The sequence below is a fragment of the Mobula birostris genome, chromosome 4 (assembly GCF_030028105.1).
Source record: "Mobula birostris isolate sMobBir1 chromosome 4, sMobBir1.hap1, whole genome shotgun sequence".
In the NCBI taxonomy this organism is placed as follows: Eukaryota; Metazoa; Chordata; class Chondrichthyes; order Myliobatiformes; family Myliobatidae; genus Mobula; species Mobula birostris.
The window spans coordinates 178815932-178835345 of record NC_092373.1 but is presented as its reverse complement, the minus strand read 5'-3'; the positions used below and the strand labels follow the sequence as shown (position 1 = coordinate 178835345).

The following is a 19414-nucleotide window of genomic DNA, read 5'->3' as shown; positions in this document are numbered from 1 at the left end:
TCTCCCACCATGGGAAACATCCTTTCCACATCTACTCCGTCTAGGCCTTTCAACATTCGAAAGGTTTCAATGAGATTCCCCCTCATCCTTCTGAATTCCAGCGAGAACAGACCCAGAGGCACATGATAACCCTTTCATTCCTGGAATCATCATTATGAGCCTCCTCTGGACCATCTCCAATGCTAGCACATCTTTTCTAAGATGACGGGCCCAAAACTGTTCACAAGCCTCAAAGTGAGGCCTCACCAGTGCCTTATAAATCCTCAGCATCACATCCTTGCTCTTGTATTCTAGACCTCTTGAAATGAATGCTATCATGGTATTTGCCTTCCTCACCACCGGCTCAACCTGCAAGTTAACCTTTAGGGTGTTCTGCACAATGACTCCCAAGTCCCTCTGCATCTCAGATTCCTGGATTTTCTCCACATTTAGAGAATAGTCCACACACTTATTTCTACTACCAAAGTGCATGACCATGCATTTTCCAACATTTCATTTGCCACTTTCTTGCCCATTCTCCTAAACTGCCCAAGTCCTTCCGCATCCTACCCATTTCCTCAACGCTACCTGCCCCTCCACCAATCTTCATTTCATCTGCAAACTTGGCAACAAAGCCATCTATTCCATCACCTAAATCATTTATATATATATCATAAAAAGTGGTCCCAACACCAACTCCTGCGGAACACCACTAGTCACTGGTAGCCAACCAGAAAAGTATACTTTTATTCCCACTTGCTGCCTCCAACCAATCAGCCAATGCTCAAACCATATTAGTAACTTTCCTGTAATACCATGGGCTCTTAACTTGGTAAGCAGCCTCATGAGTGGCACCTTGTCAAAGGCCGTCTGAAAGTCCAAATATACAACATCCACTGCATCTCGTTTATCTTTCCTACTTGTAATCTCCTCAAAAAATTCTAACAGGCTCGTTAGGCAGGATTTTCCCAGAAAGAAACCATGCTGACTTTGTACTATCTTGTCCTGAGTCACCAAGTAATCCATCACCTAGTCCTTAACAATTGACTCTAACATCCTCCCAACCATGGAGGTCAGGCTAACTGGTCTATAATCCCCTTTCCGCTGCCTTCCTCCTTTCTTAAAGAGTGGAGTGACATTTGCAATCTTCCAGTCCTCTGGCACCATGCCAGAGTTCAATGATTTTTGAAAGATCATTTCTATTGCCACCACAATCTCTAACGTTACCTCTTTCAGAACCCTAGGGAGCAGTTCATCTGGTCCAGGTGACTTATGTACCTCTAGGTCTTTCAGCTTTTTGAGCACCTTCTCTCTTGCAACAGTAACTGCACCCACCCACTTCTCTTCCTTCACACATTACAACATCAGGCATACTGCTAGTGTCTTCCACAGTGAAGACTGATGCAAAATACTCATTTAGATCATCAGCCATCTCCTTGTCCCCCGTATTATTTCTCCTACCGCATTTTCTAACGGTTCTATATTCACTCTCTTTTATTTTTAACATATTTGAAAAAACTTTTACTATCCACTTTGATAATATTTGCTAGCTTGCTTTCATATTTCATCTCTTCCCTTCTAATGATTTTTTTTAGTTGCTCTCTGTAGTTTTTTTAAAAACTTCCCAATCCTCTATTTTCCCACTAATTTTTGCTTTGCTGTATGCCTTCTCTTTTGTTTAACATTAGCTTTAACTTCCCTCATCAGCCATGGTTGTACTATTTTGCCATGAGTACTTCTTCATTTTGGAATACATGTCTTGCACCTTCCTCATTTTTCCTAGGAACGCATGGCATTGCTGCTCTGCTGACATCCCTGCCAGCAGCTCCTTCCAATTTACTTTGGCCAACTCCTCTCTCATACCGCTGTGATTTCCCTTACTCCACTACATCTGCTACATCAGACTTTACTTTCTCCCTATCAAATTTCAAGTTGTACACAATCATATTATGATCAATGGTTCCTAAGGGTTCTTTTACCTTAAGCTCCCTAATCCCTCCGGTTCATTACATAACGCACAATCCAGTATAGCTGATCCCCTAGTAGGCTCAATGACAAACTGCTCTATAAAGCCATCTCATAGACATTCAACAAACCCACTCTCTTGAGATCCATTACCAGCCTGATTTTCCCAATCGACCTGCATGTTAAAATCTCACATGACTACCACAACATTGCCCTTTTGACACACCTTTTCTAATTCCTGTTATAATCTGTGATCCGCCTCCTCGCCACTGTTGGAGGCCTGTATATAAGTACCATCAACGTCCCTTTACTCTTGCAGTTTCTCAAGTCAACCCACAAGGATTCAACATCTTCCAATCCTATGTCACATCTTTCTACTGATTTGATGCCATTCTTTACCATTAGAGCCACACCACCCCCTCCGCCTACCTTCCTATCCCTCTGATATAACGTGTAACCTTGAACATTCAGCTCCCAACTACAAACCTCATTTCCAGAAAAGTTGGGATATTTTCCAATATGCAATAAAAACAAAAATCTGTGATATGTTAATTCACGTGAACCTTTATTTAAATGACAAAAGTACAAAGAAAAGATTTTCAATAGTTTTACTGACCAACTTAATTGTATTTTGTAAACATACACAAATTTAGAATTTGATGGCTGCAACACACTCAACAAAAGTTAGGACAGAGGCATGCTCACCATTGTGTTACATCACCTTTCCTTTTAATAACACTTCTTAATCGTTTTGGAACTGAGGATACTAATTGTAGTAGATTTGCAATTGGAAATTTTGTCCATTCTTGCTTGATATAAGACTTCAGCTGCTCAACAGTCCGTGGTCTCCGTTGTCTGATTCTCCTCTTCATGATGCGCCATACATTTTCAATAGGAGATAGATCTGGACTGGCAGCAGGCCAGTCAAGCACACGCACTCTGTGTCTACAAAGCCATGCTGTTGTAGCCCATGCAGAATGTGGTCTGGCATTGTCCTGCTGAAATAAGCATGGAAGTCCTGGGAAGAGACGCCGCCTTGATGGCAACATATGTCTCTCTAAAATCCTAATATATGCCTCAGAGTCAATGGTACTTTCATATACATGCAATTCACCCATGCCGTGGGCACTGATGCACCCCCATACCATCACAGATGCTGGCTTTTGCACCGTTCACTGATAACAATCTGGATGGTTGCTTTCATCTTTGGCACAGAGAACTCGACGCCCATATTTTCCCGAAAACTGGCTGAAATGTGGACACATCTGACCACAGCCCATGGTTCCACAGTCTTTCAGTCCATCTGAGATGAGCTCGGGCCCAGAGAACTCGCCGGCGTTTCTGCATAGAGTTGATGTATGGCTTCCTCCTTGCGTAATACAGTTTCAAGTTGCATTTCTGGATGCAGCGACGGACTGTGTTGAGTGACAATGGTTTTCCGAAGTACTCCCGAACCCAGGTGGCTATAATTGTCACAGTAGCATGACGGTTTCTTAGGCAGTGCCGCCTGAGGGCTCGAAGATCACGCGCATTCAACAGTGGTTTCCACCCTTGCCCTTTACGCATTGAGATGTCTCTGAATTCTCTGAATCTTTCCACAATATTATGTACTGCAGATGTTGAAAGACCTAAATTCTCTGCAATTTTGTGTTGAGAAATGTTCCTTTTGAATTGACTAATAATTCTCTCACGAATCTTGGCACAAGGGGGTGAGCCACGACCCGTCCTTGCTTGCAAAGACTGAGCCTTTGATGGATGCTACTTTTATACCCAGTCATGATACCTCACCTGCTACCAATTAGCCTGCTTAATGTGGAGTCTTCCAAACTGGTGTTACTTGAATATTCTGTGCACTTTTCAATCTTATTTTAACTCTGTCCCAACTTCTGTTGAGTGTGTTGCAGCCATCAAATTCTAAATTTGTGTATGTTTACAAAATACAATTAAGTTGGTCAGTAAAACTATTGAAAATCTTTTCTTTGTACTTCTGTCAGTTAAATAAAGGTTCACGTGAATTAACATATCACAGATTTTTGTTTTTATTGCATTTTGGAAAATATCCCAACTTTTCTGGAAATGGGGTTTGTACAACCATCCTTCAGCCACGATTCAGTGATGGCTACAACATCATACCTGGCAATCTGTAATAATGTAACAAGATCATCTACTTTATTTCTTATACTACGTGCATTTTGATACAACACCTTGAGCACTGTATTTGCTATCCTTTCTGATTCTGCATCCCTAATGTTTTGATACTCAGCCTGTTGGCTGCAACTATGTCCCATCACCTGCCTGCCCTTCCTGACAGACTGACTGCACGCTATCGTTACTTTTTTACCATCTGTCCTATCCTGAGTCACTTCACTCTAATTCCACACCCCCCCCCCGCAAAATTAGTTTAAACCCTCGGGTCCTCCTCAGGCTTAGGTGCAACCAGTCACTTTTGAACAGGTCATACCTCCCCCAGAAGAGATCCCAAAGATCCAAGAACCTGAAGCCCTGCCGCCTGCACCAGCTTCTCAGCCATGCATTTATCTGCCAAATCATCCTGTTTCTACCCTTACTGGCACACGGCACAGGCAGCAATCTACTACCTGGGAGGTCCTGCTTTTCGGCTTTCTACGTAGCTCTCTAAATTCTCTTTTCAGGACCTCTTTGCTTTGCATATCATTTGAACCAATATATACCAAGATATCTGGCTGCTCTCCCTCCCTCTCCAAAATGTTGTGGACACAATCTGAGACATCCCTGACCTAGCACCTGGGAGGCAACATACCATACAAGTTTCCCATTTACATCCAGAGAATCTCCTGCCTGTTCCCCTATACTCTTGTAGTGTTTCCAAATTAAGAAAGTGGAAATTCCAACCATCATTTCCTTGTTATTTTTGTATTTCGCATAATCTTGCCATAATATTTGCCAGTTTAAAGCTTTTAGTCTCGTCTATGCTGTATACACAAACAATTCTACAGAAGTTTACATTATTTGATCCATTAAGCTAGCTGGGCTACTTTGCTAACAAAGTTCAAAGGAAGCATGCAATTCAAGTTAATAAAACTTCTTGAAAATATTTTAAAGCTATATTTTAAAGTTTGAAGGCCACAGATTTCTTTTAAACATCTTGTAACATAATACAGAATGGCACTGTGTACAAAATATTCACTGATCATTCTTACCTTTGTAACATGCTTCATACAGTACTTGAATAAGTAGTGCTGAGGTTTCTGCCTTGCACTGGTCCAGCTTTCCAATGTTGTGTTTAGAGCCACCTGAAGCAAACAGTGGCAGGAAATAGAACTGATCGCTCAAGTGAGTTGCAAAGGATTTCCACAATATAGCAGTGTATTTTGAAAACAGCTGAATCTTTCCTTCACAGTGTGCATTGTCTTGCCAATGTACAAATTTTCTCATGAGAGGGGAAAGTAAGGGATCTCCAGTTATTTCATTATTCTGATTGTTCTTTATATTTTGGTGAGAGTTATTTTCTCCTGAAAAGATGGTGCATTGCAACTGCAGCTCTTCTGCTCTAGTGTCCTGTAGTTTAACTGTCTTGGGTCTATTTAAAACATGTTGCCAAAATATGTTGGATGCATAAAGACCATTAGCAATTTTGTTTAGAAGCACTTCATCTTCCACGCAGAATTTCTGAATAGATTTCTTACAACTACAAGATTTCACTTCTCCTTGGCTGCTTCCTAATTCTGGTTGACACAGGGTATTTTTAATTTCTTCAGCACAAAAAAAATCATGACTACCTGGAAACCCAAGAAATGAGAATTTTATATTTTCCCAGTCTAATGCTGTGAGATTATGATGGTTCACAGTTGAGAGAAATTTTTTATTCATCATGATGGTATCATAAAAACAAAAGGCTGCAATTCTCCCTCTTTCATTAGCTAAAACATTCAATATTCTCTCTATCAGAAATGGTTCAATTTTCCAAATCCCATCCTGCTTGCACAATGTTCCTTTCAGTCTTTGACCGAATAAATCAAATTCATTTATATTAATTTCTTCAATAGAATTATTCAGTTCAAATTGTAACTGAGGTATTTTAGATTCCAATACAATAACATTGTATATTTCCAAACCTCGAAAAAAGTCCCAAAGTGATTCTGAGGCTATGCTGTATGGGTCAGCATAGGCTAATGTACGAAGTACTTTGGAAATATATCGCTCCATGACAAATATAGCATTTATGCTCAATAATGTCAAAGTTTTCTTCATGCAAATAAAATTTTTCTTCAAATGCAACAACTTGCAATTCAACCATGGGTCATTCTTAATTTTTTCTTCTAGGCTTTTCCAGTGGTTTATATGGCATCTCAATTCTTCACATAGTTGTCCAACTTCCTTCAGAGATGTGACATTTGAATGACTAATGTTCACATTTACTGTTTTGGACTTTTCTTGCATTAGCAAATGCTCCAATTTCCTAATGAAGTTAGATGCTTCTCTTAGATTTTTGACATATGCTTTATTAAGAAGAATACAAGATCTATGTTCCAAAAGTTTCCTAAGCTTTACATAATTGTTTCCCAAGTTTGATATGACTTGATGATACTGAAAGTCAGTAGTGCCCAAAATATCCATGGGTAATGTTTTCACAAGACCATGAAATAAAGTACCCTTACTTTGTTGCAGTTGGCAACATTTCTCCAATTCAAAGACAATCTGCTCCACCGCAAGCATTCTCCCCGAAGCATGTCCGCCATCAAAGTGTGAAGCCAGCAACTGATCATCACTATCTGCTTCAGAACAAACTTCTCCTTGGTGTTTAGCCATTAGCCATTTCCACCCAGGCTGAAGACGATTCCAGAGAAAATTTTCAGATTGCTGCAGAGATTTGGCAAAACTGTTTTGTGGTCCTAAAGACGGAGGCAGAGAATAATTTAGCTAGTATAAAAAGGGTAACAGTAATCTTTTAATAAAATTATGTTAATACATGCCATTTTTAGATCAAATGTATCATCACACCAACTATCTTCTAAGATAGAGGAAGAGTGGTGGTAAACTTTGAATTGTACTGATAAATCAGATAAAAGTGAACTTTGTTACACTTTCAAAGTATCCATTGAGTCATGGAGTCATCGAGATACACTACACAAGAAAAGGTATTTTGTCACAACTCGCCCATGCCGAGTGAAGTACCCACTAAGTTAGTCCCATTTACGAGTCAATCCTTGGTCTTCTCAAATGTAAAACTTTCAAAGCATAAGAAAAGGTGAATGCAAGAAAGAATACAGGTTCAAGAGAATACTAGAGTAATAAAATAAAGGAAAGAATACAGGGTGAAAAACAACAGGAAACAATTAGGTGTAAGGCAACAGGAAACCAAATGCAAGCAACGTAAAACCAAGCAATAAATTTTTAAGAGTCAGTAGAGAATTTTGAGCCATTAAAGACTTATGATGGCAGGACTATGTATTAAGGAAATGTTAGATTTGTTGTGTGTGGGCACGTGGCCAAGTGGTTAAGGCATTGGACTAGCGACCCGAAAGTCGTGAGTTCGAGCCCCAGCCGAGGCAACGTGTGGTGTGTCCTTGAGCAAGGCACTTAATCACACATTGCTCTGCGACGACACTGGTGCCAAGCTGTATGGGTCCTAATGCCCTTCCCTTGGACAACATTGGTGTCGTGGAGAGGGGAGACTTGCAGCATGGGCAACTGCTGGTCTTCCATGCAACCTTGCCCAGGCCTGCGCCCTGGAGAGTGAAAAGGAGACAAAAGTGACTGCTTACATTGAAGCAACAAACAATATGCTGGAGGAACTCAGTGGGTCAAGCAGTCAGGGCCCCAAACAGTCCTTCCAGGTGAGGCAACACTTCACCTGTGAGTCGGCTGGGGTGATATACTGCGTCCGGTGCTCCCGATGTGGCCTTTTATATATTGGCGAGACCCGACGCAGACTGGGAGATCGCTTTGCTGAACACATATGCTCTGTCCGCCAGAGAAAGCAGGATCTCCCAGTGGCCACACATTTTAATTCCACATCCCATTCCCATTCTGACATGTCTATCCACAGCCTCCTCTACTGTAAAGATGAAGCCACACTCAGGTTGGAGGAACAACACCTTATATTCCGTCTGGGTAGCCTCCAACCTGATGGGATGAACATCGACTTCTGTAACTTCCACTAATGCCCCACCTCCCCCTCGTACCCCATTTGTTACTTATTTTTATACACACATTCTTTCTCTCACTCTCCTTTTTCTCCCTCTGTCCCTCTGAATATACCCCTTGCCCATCCTCTGGGTCCCCCCCCCACCCCGTCTTTCTTCCCGGACCTCCTGTCCCATGATCCTCTCATATCCCTTTTGCCTATCACCTGTCCAGCTCTTGGCTCCATCCCTCCCCCTCCTGTCTTCTCCTATCATTTTGGATCTCCCCCTCCCCCTCCAACTTTCAAATCCCTTACTCACTCTTCCTTCAGTTAGTCCTGATGAACGGTCTCGGCCTGAAACGTCGACTGCACCTCTTCCTAGAGATGCTGCCTGGCCTGCTGCGTTCACCAGCAACTTTTATGTGTGTTGCTTGAATTTCCAGCATCTGCAGAATTCCTGTTGTTAGCACCTACTAGTTGCCCCTGCTGATTGTTGTTTGTTGATAGGATGCCTTGCATCATTTTACAGTAGAAATAACTATACAGAGTAACTATACATGGAAAGCTAAGTACATCAAGGAATGTACAGCATTGTTTTTACCCCAATCTTAGAATGCAAATATGAAAAACTTTAATTATTTACAGCAACACAGCATAATCTTTGAGCACCGATCTTCAATACAATTAACTGAGTTTGAAGTGAACACAGTGTAGATTTACCAGAATATTACCAATATTTAAGACGTTAAGTTACAGGGAAAAGTTGCATCATTTTGATCACCTTCATTTGCACTCAGATGGTTGGGATATCATATAATGGTTTATTTTAATGATAAAATATATTGAAACTGAAAAAAAACAGAATAGTTTCATCTGGGGGAGCAGGAGAGTATTTTCTTCAAATTATCTTGGTCATCTAGTGGTGAAATCAGGAAGTGCATTTAGGAATCCAAAATGCTCTCCATCAAAAGGCCAATTCAATTGATTATTTCAAAGTAAATTGTCAACTTTTCCTTAGTGCAAGAACATGCAAGAACACAGAGTAATGTTGGAAATGTACTTAAAATGCAGATCAACCATGATCTAACTAAATGATGGAACACATTTGAATGGCCAAATACCCAACTCATCTTTTAATTTTTCTAAATATACATAAAGGAACATTAAGAAAGTCAAGTGTAAAATATTTAACAATTTGAAATATAATTCAAAAGCTAAAATAAAGTTTGTAATGATAAAACAATAAAGCTGCATTTAAAAGGAAAAGCAGAGGCAAGCAAAAGTATTTTGTTCATTTTTGATTGGTCTAAGTTAATCAAATAACTGAGTATTTTAATCCTCTAATATGAGAACTTAATGAATTCAAAATTCAGTTATATTTCTTACCTCTAAAAGGAAACAGATAGAAAATAAAATTCTTTCATATATGAACCAGGAGTTTAAAGAAACATGTGACTCTTCTTAAATACAGTAGCAATCTAAAGGCTAATTGTTATTTCTTTATATCATTAAAGTCTGAAAGAAAGCAATGCAAAATGACACCAAACAAGAAACCAGCTTCAATTATTTTGCAGGACTTTTAAAACTGTTATCAAATTAGTAGCACTGAAGGACTAAGGAGAGTTATAATATTTTTCAAGAAAGGTGAGGCGACAAATCAAGAAATTAAAACTTCAATTCAGGTTCTCAGTTTTATTTATCTATCTACATATCTATTTATTATCTTTACTTTTTTATATTAGGACAGTTTGTCACTTTTTCACATTGGTTGTTTGTCAAGCTTTGTGTGTAATTTCAAAGCTCAAAGTAAATTTATTATCAAAGTACATATGTGTCACCAAATACAACCCTGAGGTCCTCTTCTTGCAGGCAATCACAGTAACTACAAGAAACACAATAGAATCAATGAAAGACCACACCCAACAAGGCAGACAACAACCAATGTGCAAAAAAACCCCAACAAATTCTGCAAATAAAAAGAGAAAAAAAGAATAAATAAATAAATAAGCAAGCAAGCAATATCAAGAACATGAGATGAAGAGTCCTTGAAAGCAAGTCCAGTTGAGTGAAAGCAATTCAGTGATGGATAAAGTGAAGTTATCTCCTCTGGTTCAAAGGCCTAATGTTGATGGGTAATAACTGTCGCTGAAACTGATGGTTTGGGTCCTGAGGCTGCTGTACCATCTTCCTGATGGCAACAGTGCAAAGAGAGCCTTTTCATTTATTCTATTGAATTTCTTTGTTCTACTGTGTATGCCTGCAAGAAAATGAGTCTCAGGGTTGCACATGGTAACATATACATACCTCAATAATAAATTTACATTGAATTTTGAAGAAACTATAAAGCAACCACTTAAGCTCACTGCAGAACAAAACAAAACTTTCATTTGAAAGTGTTTGGGTTAATTCACAAAGAGTCAGCATGAATTTGTTAAGGATCAGTGGCATATGACTAAATTCACTAAGTTATTTACTGAAGTAACTGAAAATGTTAAACAAGGTAGCTTTTTAATGCAGGAAAGCATTCATAGTCACCCCCGAAAAGCCCTTGAGAAACAGTGATAAGCCCCCTTCATGAAATGTTGCAATACAGAGTGAGAGCACTGACTCAGAGTTGCTTTGCCAGGAGCTCCAGAATTTTGATCCATATAATGGTTCACTTAAATGTTAGAAAGGCTTCTGATTTGCAGGGGATCTTGTCTTGCAGGTGATAACATTTCCAAGTTCCTGCTGCCCTTGTCCTTATATGTAATAGAGGATTAAGTTGGGACAGCTGTTGTCAAGGAAGCCTCAACAGTGGACAGCATTTTATAAAAATATTGCACAAATGGCTGCTGCAGAAAATAAGGCATTCATAGACTCCTAGAGATTGATGGTACAGAAACAGACTTTTATTATATTGCAAATTTCTATGATAAGAATTAGCTCCACCATTTGCTTTCCTTATTGCCTTGACAATGCTCCCATTTCAAAGGGCCCAGACCTACATCTGTTTCTTATATCCTTCTGTAGTAACTGTATCTTCAGTTTTAATGCTAATATTTTAGCATCATCCTTCTTAGTGAGTGATGGTGTTTTTCAAGTAACAGACTAAATGGAGTTTCAACGGCAAGAAATCCTCACACATCTGAAATAAAATGTCCTGTTTATTGATGTCACAAAGATGTTCTTGCCAGAAGAGAATTCCCACAATATTGTTGTAATGGAAAAAAAGATGCTGTGTGTCATCTGGAACAAACTGATTGAAAAGATAATGGAAGCCGACAATAATAATATGCGAAAGGGAATTATATAAAATTTGAAAAGGAATTTGCCGTTCTTTAGTTAGAGCCTTCAGCATTTTGGGCATCGAGGGAGAGAGGAAGAGGAGAGCCATCCACAGTACCACCAATGCGGCAGAGAGGGCCTCAAGATGGCTGTGGCTCAAAAGAGGGGAGCCATGGAGTCATAAGTAGCTAGCCATCTGGACACAAGCTGGGGTCTGATCAGCCCCGGCTGGGTCACCTGGAGGCGGTTGTATGATGTTGAAAGACCCGAAATACCCGATGATTCCAGGAACATCACTGAAGATGTGTCCAGAAGCATCAATAGATGTATGTACACAGTCTCGCCGGCTTTGCTTAAACATGTTGCATTGAGCAGCCGTTAGCAAGATGAGTTCTAAAGTGTCGGAAGAGCCTGAAAGAGTTCGTAAGTTCGAAAGAGTCTTAGCGTAAAACTAGACATAATTAAGCGTTTCGATCGTGGTGAACGAAGCAAGGACAAAGTGAGTTTGGCTTGTGGAAGCTGACGAAGATGATGTTGAAGAGGTTTTGGCATCCCATGACCAAGAACTGATAGATGAAGAGCTGATGCAATTGGAAGAGGAAGGGATAACAATCGAAACCAAATGCAGTAGCGAAAGTGAAGTCATCCAGGAACTGAACGTGAGGCAACTGCGTGAGATTTTCGCTGCAATGATAAAGTACGACTTTAATTTTGAAAGAGTACGTAGGTTTAGGGGATATTTGCAGGATGTTTTGAGTCCTTAAAAGAACTGTGTGATAGAAAAATGCTCGAGGCTCAGCAGTCAAGCAAGCCTTCCACATCAGCCACAGCAGACGACGAACCTCGACCTTCGACATTGAGGCAGCCAGTCATAGGAGAAGATGAGCTGCCTGCCCTGATCGACGATGAGATGACACCCCGGTGTCCCACCACCCCAACCCCCGGCCCCGGACAGATACCGTACCGATTCGCAGAGAATACAGCGGTAGCCCGGAGGCACACACCACATCTTTAAGAAAAAAACCAAAATAAACATGATAATTAATTAGGTGCCGCCTAGCACATAATTGTCGGCCCAGATCAGTGCCAATGCAATCGGCAATCACCTCTAATCTGCGCCAATATTTACGTGCTGGGCAGCACCTAATTAATTAGCATGTTTATTTCGGCTTTTTTCTTAAAGATGTGCTGTGTGCCTCCCGGCTACCCCTGCGTGCTTCGCGGCAATGTACCAGTCGGCGGCCCGGAGGGTGGGGGCCACTGCACCACCCCAGCCTGCGACGACTCAGTCTAACACACCATCATCAGGGTGCTCGATGTCTTCCCAATTCCCGTAAGTGATACTACACTGTACATACATTATTTCTACTTTATATAGGCTGTGTATTTTTACGTGTTATTTGGTAGATTTGGCAGCTTCATAGTTTAAGGGTTACTGGAGAGAGTGTTTATGCCAACAGCGCTTGCGTGAGATTTTCTGCTGAGAGCGCTTGCGTGAGATTTTCGCTATGGAGATCTGTGCAGGCAATCGTTGTAGAGAAGTATTTCTACTTTATATAGGCTGTGTATTTATCATATCATTCCTGCTTCTACTATATGTTAATGTTATTTTAGGTTTTATGTGTTATTTGGCGTGATTTGGTAGGTTATTTTTAGGTTTGTGAACGCTCACAAAATTTTCCCATATAAATAAATGGTAATTGCTTCTTCGCTTTACGACATTTAAGCTTACGAACCGTTTCATAGGAACGCTCTACCTTTGGATGGCAGGGGAAACCTGTACATCGAAATATATAGTGAAATGGGTTGTTCGCCATCAATGACCAATACAGTCCAAAGACTGTACTGGAGGCAGCCCACAAGTATTGCCACACTTTCAGCACCAACATAGCAACTCACAAATCCTAACTGTACATCTTTGGAATGTAGGAGCAAACCAGAGCACACTAAGCAAACCCACACGGTCATGTGAAGTAGCACAAACGTCGAAGGGAATCGAACCACAATCGATAATTGCTGGCAATGTTAAGTGAGTGTGCCATACTGTCCCTTATTTGATGAATTGTCACATAATAGGTTTATCAAGTCTGAAGGCTCCTTTCAATAAGTTGTTTAGTAAGAATTCTTTTCATCAAGCTTACTTTATTTTCAAATGGTGAAGCTGCTGGCATTTCAAATGCTGTTGGAAATGATAATTCATCACCTATGAAAAAGATAACTTATGTTACTGCAGTAAATACCATACTTGATCGTAATCCCATCCCCGCTGAAAAAGAATGCAAGAGACTCACATTCTTGTATTGCCTTTCACAACTACTGGCCTCTGCAAAGCACTTCACAGCCATACTTATTCTTAAGTGGAGTCATTATTGCATTAAAGAGAACAAGGCCATCGAACTACATGTAGCAAAGACACAAAAAGGGTGAAAGGATAAATTCTATTTTATCTATTTTAGCTTAGTTCATTAACAGATAAATATTGACTAGGTCACATGGAGAACCTGCATTGTCTTCTTTGAAAGATGCCGTGCAATTTTTCATACCAAGGAAACAAATAAACCCATTTCACAATTTATCAAAAGACTTAAAATTCTGGCCTTCATTTAACCTTGATAAAATGGCAGCCACATAGCCTGTTAGAATTTAGGCTGTGAATTAATCAGCATATTGACATTATATTTCAATCTGAAGGATTTAAATAAGAATTAGCACTACTATTCAGAACTTTCACCATTTCACTAACTAGCACTTCGAGGGAAGTGCCCAGGATGACTTGAGGGTAAAACTGAGTGAACATGCAGATTGACTTCAGTGCAGTACTGAAGTAATCTATGCCCAGTCATCCTCTGCTTATATCTTGCATTCTGGGTAATGCTGATTACCAACTCACTGGCGAGTATTGAATAAGACAGCATCTCATTTCCAGGTTTTTTTTAAACCTTTGATATTAATAATTAGGTGGCCAACCTGCAACTCAAATTCCCCATAGATGCCTGATAGTGAAGCTTTGAGTGCCTATGGTTTGGTAATTGTAAGATAATTAACTACTGAAAGACAATAAGGAAAATGAAAATAAGAGACCCCAGGCATTCAGACTACTTCTGTTCTCAGCAGAAGTTCTGCAGCTGTTGTTTGTGAAGAATTTTGGTGGACAGAGGGTACTCATAAGGAGAATATAAATCACAGTAACCCCCAGCTAAAGGTTAACTTGAATTCTAGTGCAGAACCAGACTATTGTACACTATGAACTAGCTATTGTGCATAATGACCATCTGGCCTGGCTAAGTGAAAGAGCTACAGTTTTAACAACACATGCTAGCTTTGGGAATCAGATAATGTGGGGGTTTTAGTTAATGAGTAGACATGCATGGATGAATATAACACATAGAAGCAACAAAGAACGATCAGTCAAAAGATCCATAGTCAGCCATACGAGGTAAACTTTGCCAAACTCAATTAAATGAGGTGGTCTGTTTATAACCAATAAATTGTTTGACAGATGCTATACTGCAATGTTAAGTAGATCATTTTATTCTGTACCCTCATGGAATTTAAACTGGCAGGACTGATTAATGAATACAATCTGACCTTCTGCAGTCGAAGATCTCTTAAAGAGTGCTCAATGATAGTTACTTACATAGGGTGTAGTAGGACTGTGTGTGGGGTATTGCGTCAATTTAGGTCTCCTGGATGCATTTCCCATTAAGGGAGTGCAGAGATTCACTACACTGGTTCCAAGGATGCAGGGCTTGCATGCAAGGAGAAATTAAGTAGGCTGGAACTGTAAATGCTGAAAATCTAAAATAAAAGTAGGCTCAAAATGTTACAGAACAGATTCAGCAGATGCTGGATATCCAGAGCAATACAGACAAAATGCTGGAGGAATTCAACAGGTCAAGCAGCATCTATGGAAATAAATAAAACAGTTGATGTTTCAAGCTGTGACCCTTCATCAGGACCAAAATGTCACCTCTATTTCTCTTTGCACAGCTACGTCCTGACCTTCTGAGTATTTTCAGTTTTTCCATTTTAGACTGGGGCTATATTCTCTAATACACAGAAGAAACATACAAAAATTCATTAAGAGTAGATGCAATGAAGTTGTTTCCCCAAGCTGAATAGCCTAGGACTGGGGGGCACTGTTTCAGAAAAACAGGAACTGATCATTTAGGACTGAGACGAGAAATTTCTTCACTTAACACAGTGGTGAACTGATATCATGCTCCACCCTGGAAGGTCATGGAGACTCAATCTTTGGGTTTATCCAAAAGACAGATACTTCGATTTCTAAACACTTGGGAATAATGGGATATGGGAATGGTAGTGAAAAATGAAGCGAATAGAGAAGATCAGTTATGATCTTAATGAATGGCAGAGCAGGTACTCTAGCTGCTAATTCTCAAGTTCTTCCCAAGAGTTCCATGTGAACCTAGAAATCCAAAAGGCACAAGTCAAGAAGACCAAATGCAAATATATAAAAATCCATCAGTCCAAGTCATAGCTTTATTAATTTGAGACACATTTCTGTTATAATTTAATATTGTTTCTCTGTGAAAAATCAAAAAAAAACCTGCAGATGCTGAATATCTAAAATGAAAGCATGAAAATGTAAATGCTCTGCAAGTCAGGCTTTGGGAAGAGAAACAGAGTTAACATCTTATGACAAAGACACTTTACCAGAACTGAGAAGGAGACTAAAGCAGGTTGTTAAGCTACAGAAAGGACAGGGAAGATGGATAGATCCTGATAGGGTAAAACCAGGGAATGAGAAGCTAACAAGGTTATCTGTTCAGAAAGTAAATGGGAACAGTTGGAGACAAGAGAAAATCTGCATATGCCCGAAATCCAAGCAACACACACAAAATGCTGGAGAAACTCAGCAGGCCAGGCAGCATCTATGGAAAAGAGTACAATAGACATTTTGGGCCGAGATCCTTCAGCAGGACCTCGGAACAGTTAAGAGAGTGAGAGCACAGACAAAAGAATGTGGAAGTTGTAAAATGAATAGCAGGCTAGCCTGGGAATATCCTTTGCTCTCATAGCAAAAAAGAAATGGAAAAAAAGGAAAAGAAAATAAAAAAGCAGAGCCAATGTCACAGATAAGTGACCGAGACAGACAGAAATCCAGATACCTTATAAGTCCTATGCAGAGGCAAACATGTGCCACTTTAATTCTCCATACCACTTCTACTGTGACCTGTCAGTCTGTGGCCTCCTGTGCTGTTGAGGAATAACACATCATGGAGTCATACAGTGTTACACCATAAAATACAGGCCAGTCAGCCAATCACGTCCATACTGACTACTTGGCACTCATCCCAACATTTCCAGCATTTGGCCCATACCTTTCATTGCCTCGGCAACTCAAGTTCTTGTGTAAGAAGCTCTGTTTCCACAATTCTCTCTGGCAATGATTCCAGGTGCTCACCACTCTTTGGGTGAAAAAGATTCTTTTCAGATCCCTTGAAATCTCTTATTTCCCCTAAATCTATTTATAGCAATACAGCAGAGAAACAAGTCCTCTGGCCCATCTAGCCTATGCTGAATTATTATTCTGCCTTGTTCCATTGACCTACACTTGGATTATACTTTCCATATCCCTCCTATCCATGTACTTATGCAAACTTCTCTGAAATGTGACAATCAAACCCATATCCAACACTTCCAGTGGCTGCTCATTCCAAACTATCACCACCACCCCAAGTTCTCCTTAAATATTTCACCTTTTACCCTTAATATATGGCCTCTAGTTCTAGTCTCACCCTACCTCAGTGGAAAAAGCCTACTTTCATTTACCCTATTTATAACCCCCCCCCCCCCATAATTTTGCAAACCTCTATCAAATTCCCCTGGGTAAAACATGTCCATATTTTTACTCACTTTCAGTAAGGGGAAAAGATTCCTGCAGTCTACCCTCTATATCACTCCTAAATTTCATATGACTCAGTCATATTTGTTCTTAACCCCCTCCCCTCAAAGGAAAACAATCCCAGCCTCTTCAGACTCTCCTCAAACAGGCAACATCCTGGTGAAAATCGAATGCACCCTTTCCAGCACTATTACATCTTTCGTAGATCACACAACGGTACAGCCTAGGAACAGGCCCTTCAGCCAAACTTGTCTGCGTTAACCACTATGCCAATCTAATTAATCCTATCTGCCTGCATTTGATCCATATCTCTCTATTCCCTGAAGTTTCACATATCTGTCCAAACACCTCTTTAACACAGCTACTGTATCCATCAGCTCTGCTGGACATGCATTCCATACTATACTCTGTTTAAAACATCTTGCCTCACAGATCTCCGTTAAACTTTGCTATCTCACAGTAAATCTATGTCTTCCAGTACTTGATGAGTCCACATTGGGAAAAAGACCCTGATTATCTGCACTATACACATCTTTCATATACATCTAACAGACTTCCCCTCAGCCTCCCACCAGGGCCGGAATTTAGGCAGGGCTAGGCTGGGCTGCAGCCCAGGGGCCAGAGCTGCAGAGGGCCCAAAATAGGTCGCTATCATTGTGGCAGACAAAAAAAAATACAAGAGTGGAGCACAGAAAAGAAAAAAGAAACAAGAAAAAGAGGACTGTGAGAAAGAAGCATTAAAAAAGACATTGAAATTGACAGAATTTTTTTAACCTGTTCTCGATGATGCAGCAGCACCATTGCTCTTGTCACAGTCTGAGACCGGAGGACAAATGGAGACTTGTTCAACAGCTAGTGCTAGCACCAGCGTTAGCACAGGACCACCATCCTTGCCACAGTCAGCAGCTAACATTGAAGAGGCAGAGAGCATGACTTTGCGATTCCCAACCACAGGGGCCACCGAACAACCAAGTTGGGCCGCCATTCATGTTAACATTACCGCTACTGAGGATCTTTACAGCACTGATCCTGCTCGCTGGGGAAAGGAAATGTTAGATGATTCAGTCCGAGCATACTGGGCTAAGAAAGGGTTGGAGTCCTGCCAGAATAAGGATGTGGGTATCAAACGAGTATACAAACAGCAGGGACGTTTTTTCTCCAAATTTCACTTCAAACGCAAGCTCGTAAATGGTGAGTACATATCAAGGCAATGGCTCCTATATTCCCCTACCACTGGCTGTGTGTTTTGTTTTGCATGCCGCATCTTCAGTGATGGAAACTATCAGTCCATCTTCAAAACTGGCTTTAGCAACTGGAAACACACCGCTGAGCGCATAGGAGAGCATGAAAATAGTGAACACCACAGGAAAACGATACTGACCTACGTTACACTAGCATCTGACTGTGGAAGAATAGATACAGAACTGCAAAAATAGTTCAAGTCAGACTGTGTCTACTGGACTACGTATTGAGAAGAGTGGTAGCGGTTGTGAAGTTTTTGGTCAAGAGGGGACTGGCTATCCGAGGCTCCAGTGACATATTTTGCAAGCCTGATAATGGCAACTACATGGGCATTCTAGAGGTAATAAGTGGATTTGACCCATTTTTGAAGGTGCGCATACAGAAATTTGGAGATGCAGGATCAGGCAACCCTTCATATCTTTCAACTAAAACAGGTGAGGAGTTTATTGAGCTCATGAACGATCCAGTTTTGTCAGAGATCGTCAGTGAAGTCAAAATGGCCAAATACTTTTTTTATTAGCATCGCTTCAAGCACAGATGTTGCACACGTAGATCAGCTCACATTCATTTTACGTTATGTGTCAACTGATGGAAACATTCAGGAGCAATTCTTATGATTTCTACCCATTGAGAGCCACACAGGGGAGGCTTTATGTGAGATGAATATTGACATAAGCAACTACAGGGCGCAGTGCTATGACAATGCTACAAATATGTCCACTGCATACAAAGGCTTACAATCCCGCATCAAGGAAATCAATCCACTTGCTGAGTGGGTTCCATGTGCAGCACACATATTGAATCTTGTTGGAATCAACAGTGTCAACTGTTGAGCTGAAACAGCTGATATTTCCAGCTTCGTGCAGAATGTGTTCAACTTCTGCTCCAAGTCAACTTCTAGGTGGAAGGTGGTGACCGCAGGACTTCAGCCTAATGCGAACAAGCGCACTGAAACTCTGAAGTCTCTCTTTAATACTAGATGGGCT

At 40.5% G+C, this 19414-nt stretch overlaps 1 protein-coding gene across 6 annotated transcripts in view; it reads right to left on the bottom strand.

The window, feature by feature from the left end:
* ccdc142 (coiled-coil domain containing 142) overlaps positions 1-19414 on the bottom strand; it is a 124939-nt gene that overhangs the window by 90492 nt on the left and 15033 nt on the right. For 5 of the 6 annotated variants that reach the window (XR_011885815.1, XM_072256619.1, XM_072256620.1 and 2 more), the window contains exon 3: positions 5124-6815. The exons of the other annotated variant lie outside the window; for it this stretch is intronic. Coding sequence is in view for 4 of the 5 variants with exons in the window: in XM_072256619.1 (XP_072112720.1) it covers positions 5124-6815 (1692 nt within the window). In the remaining variant the exon portion in view is untranslated. The remainder of the gene's footprint in view (positions 1-5123; positions 6816-19414) is intronic. 6 annotated transcript variants of the gene reach the window in all.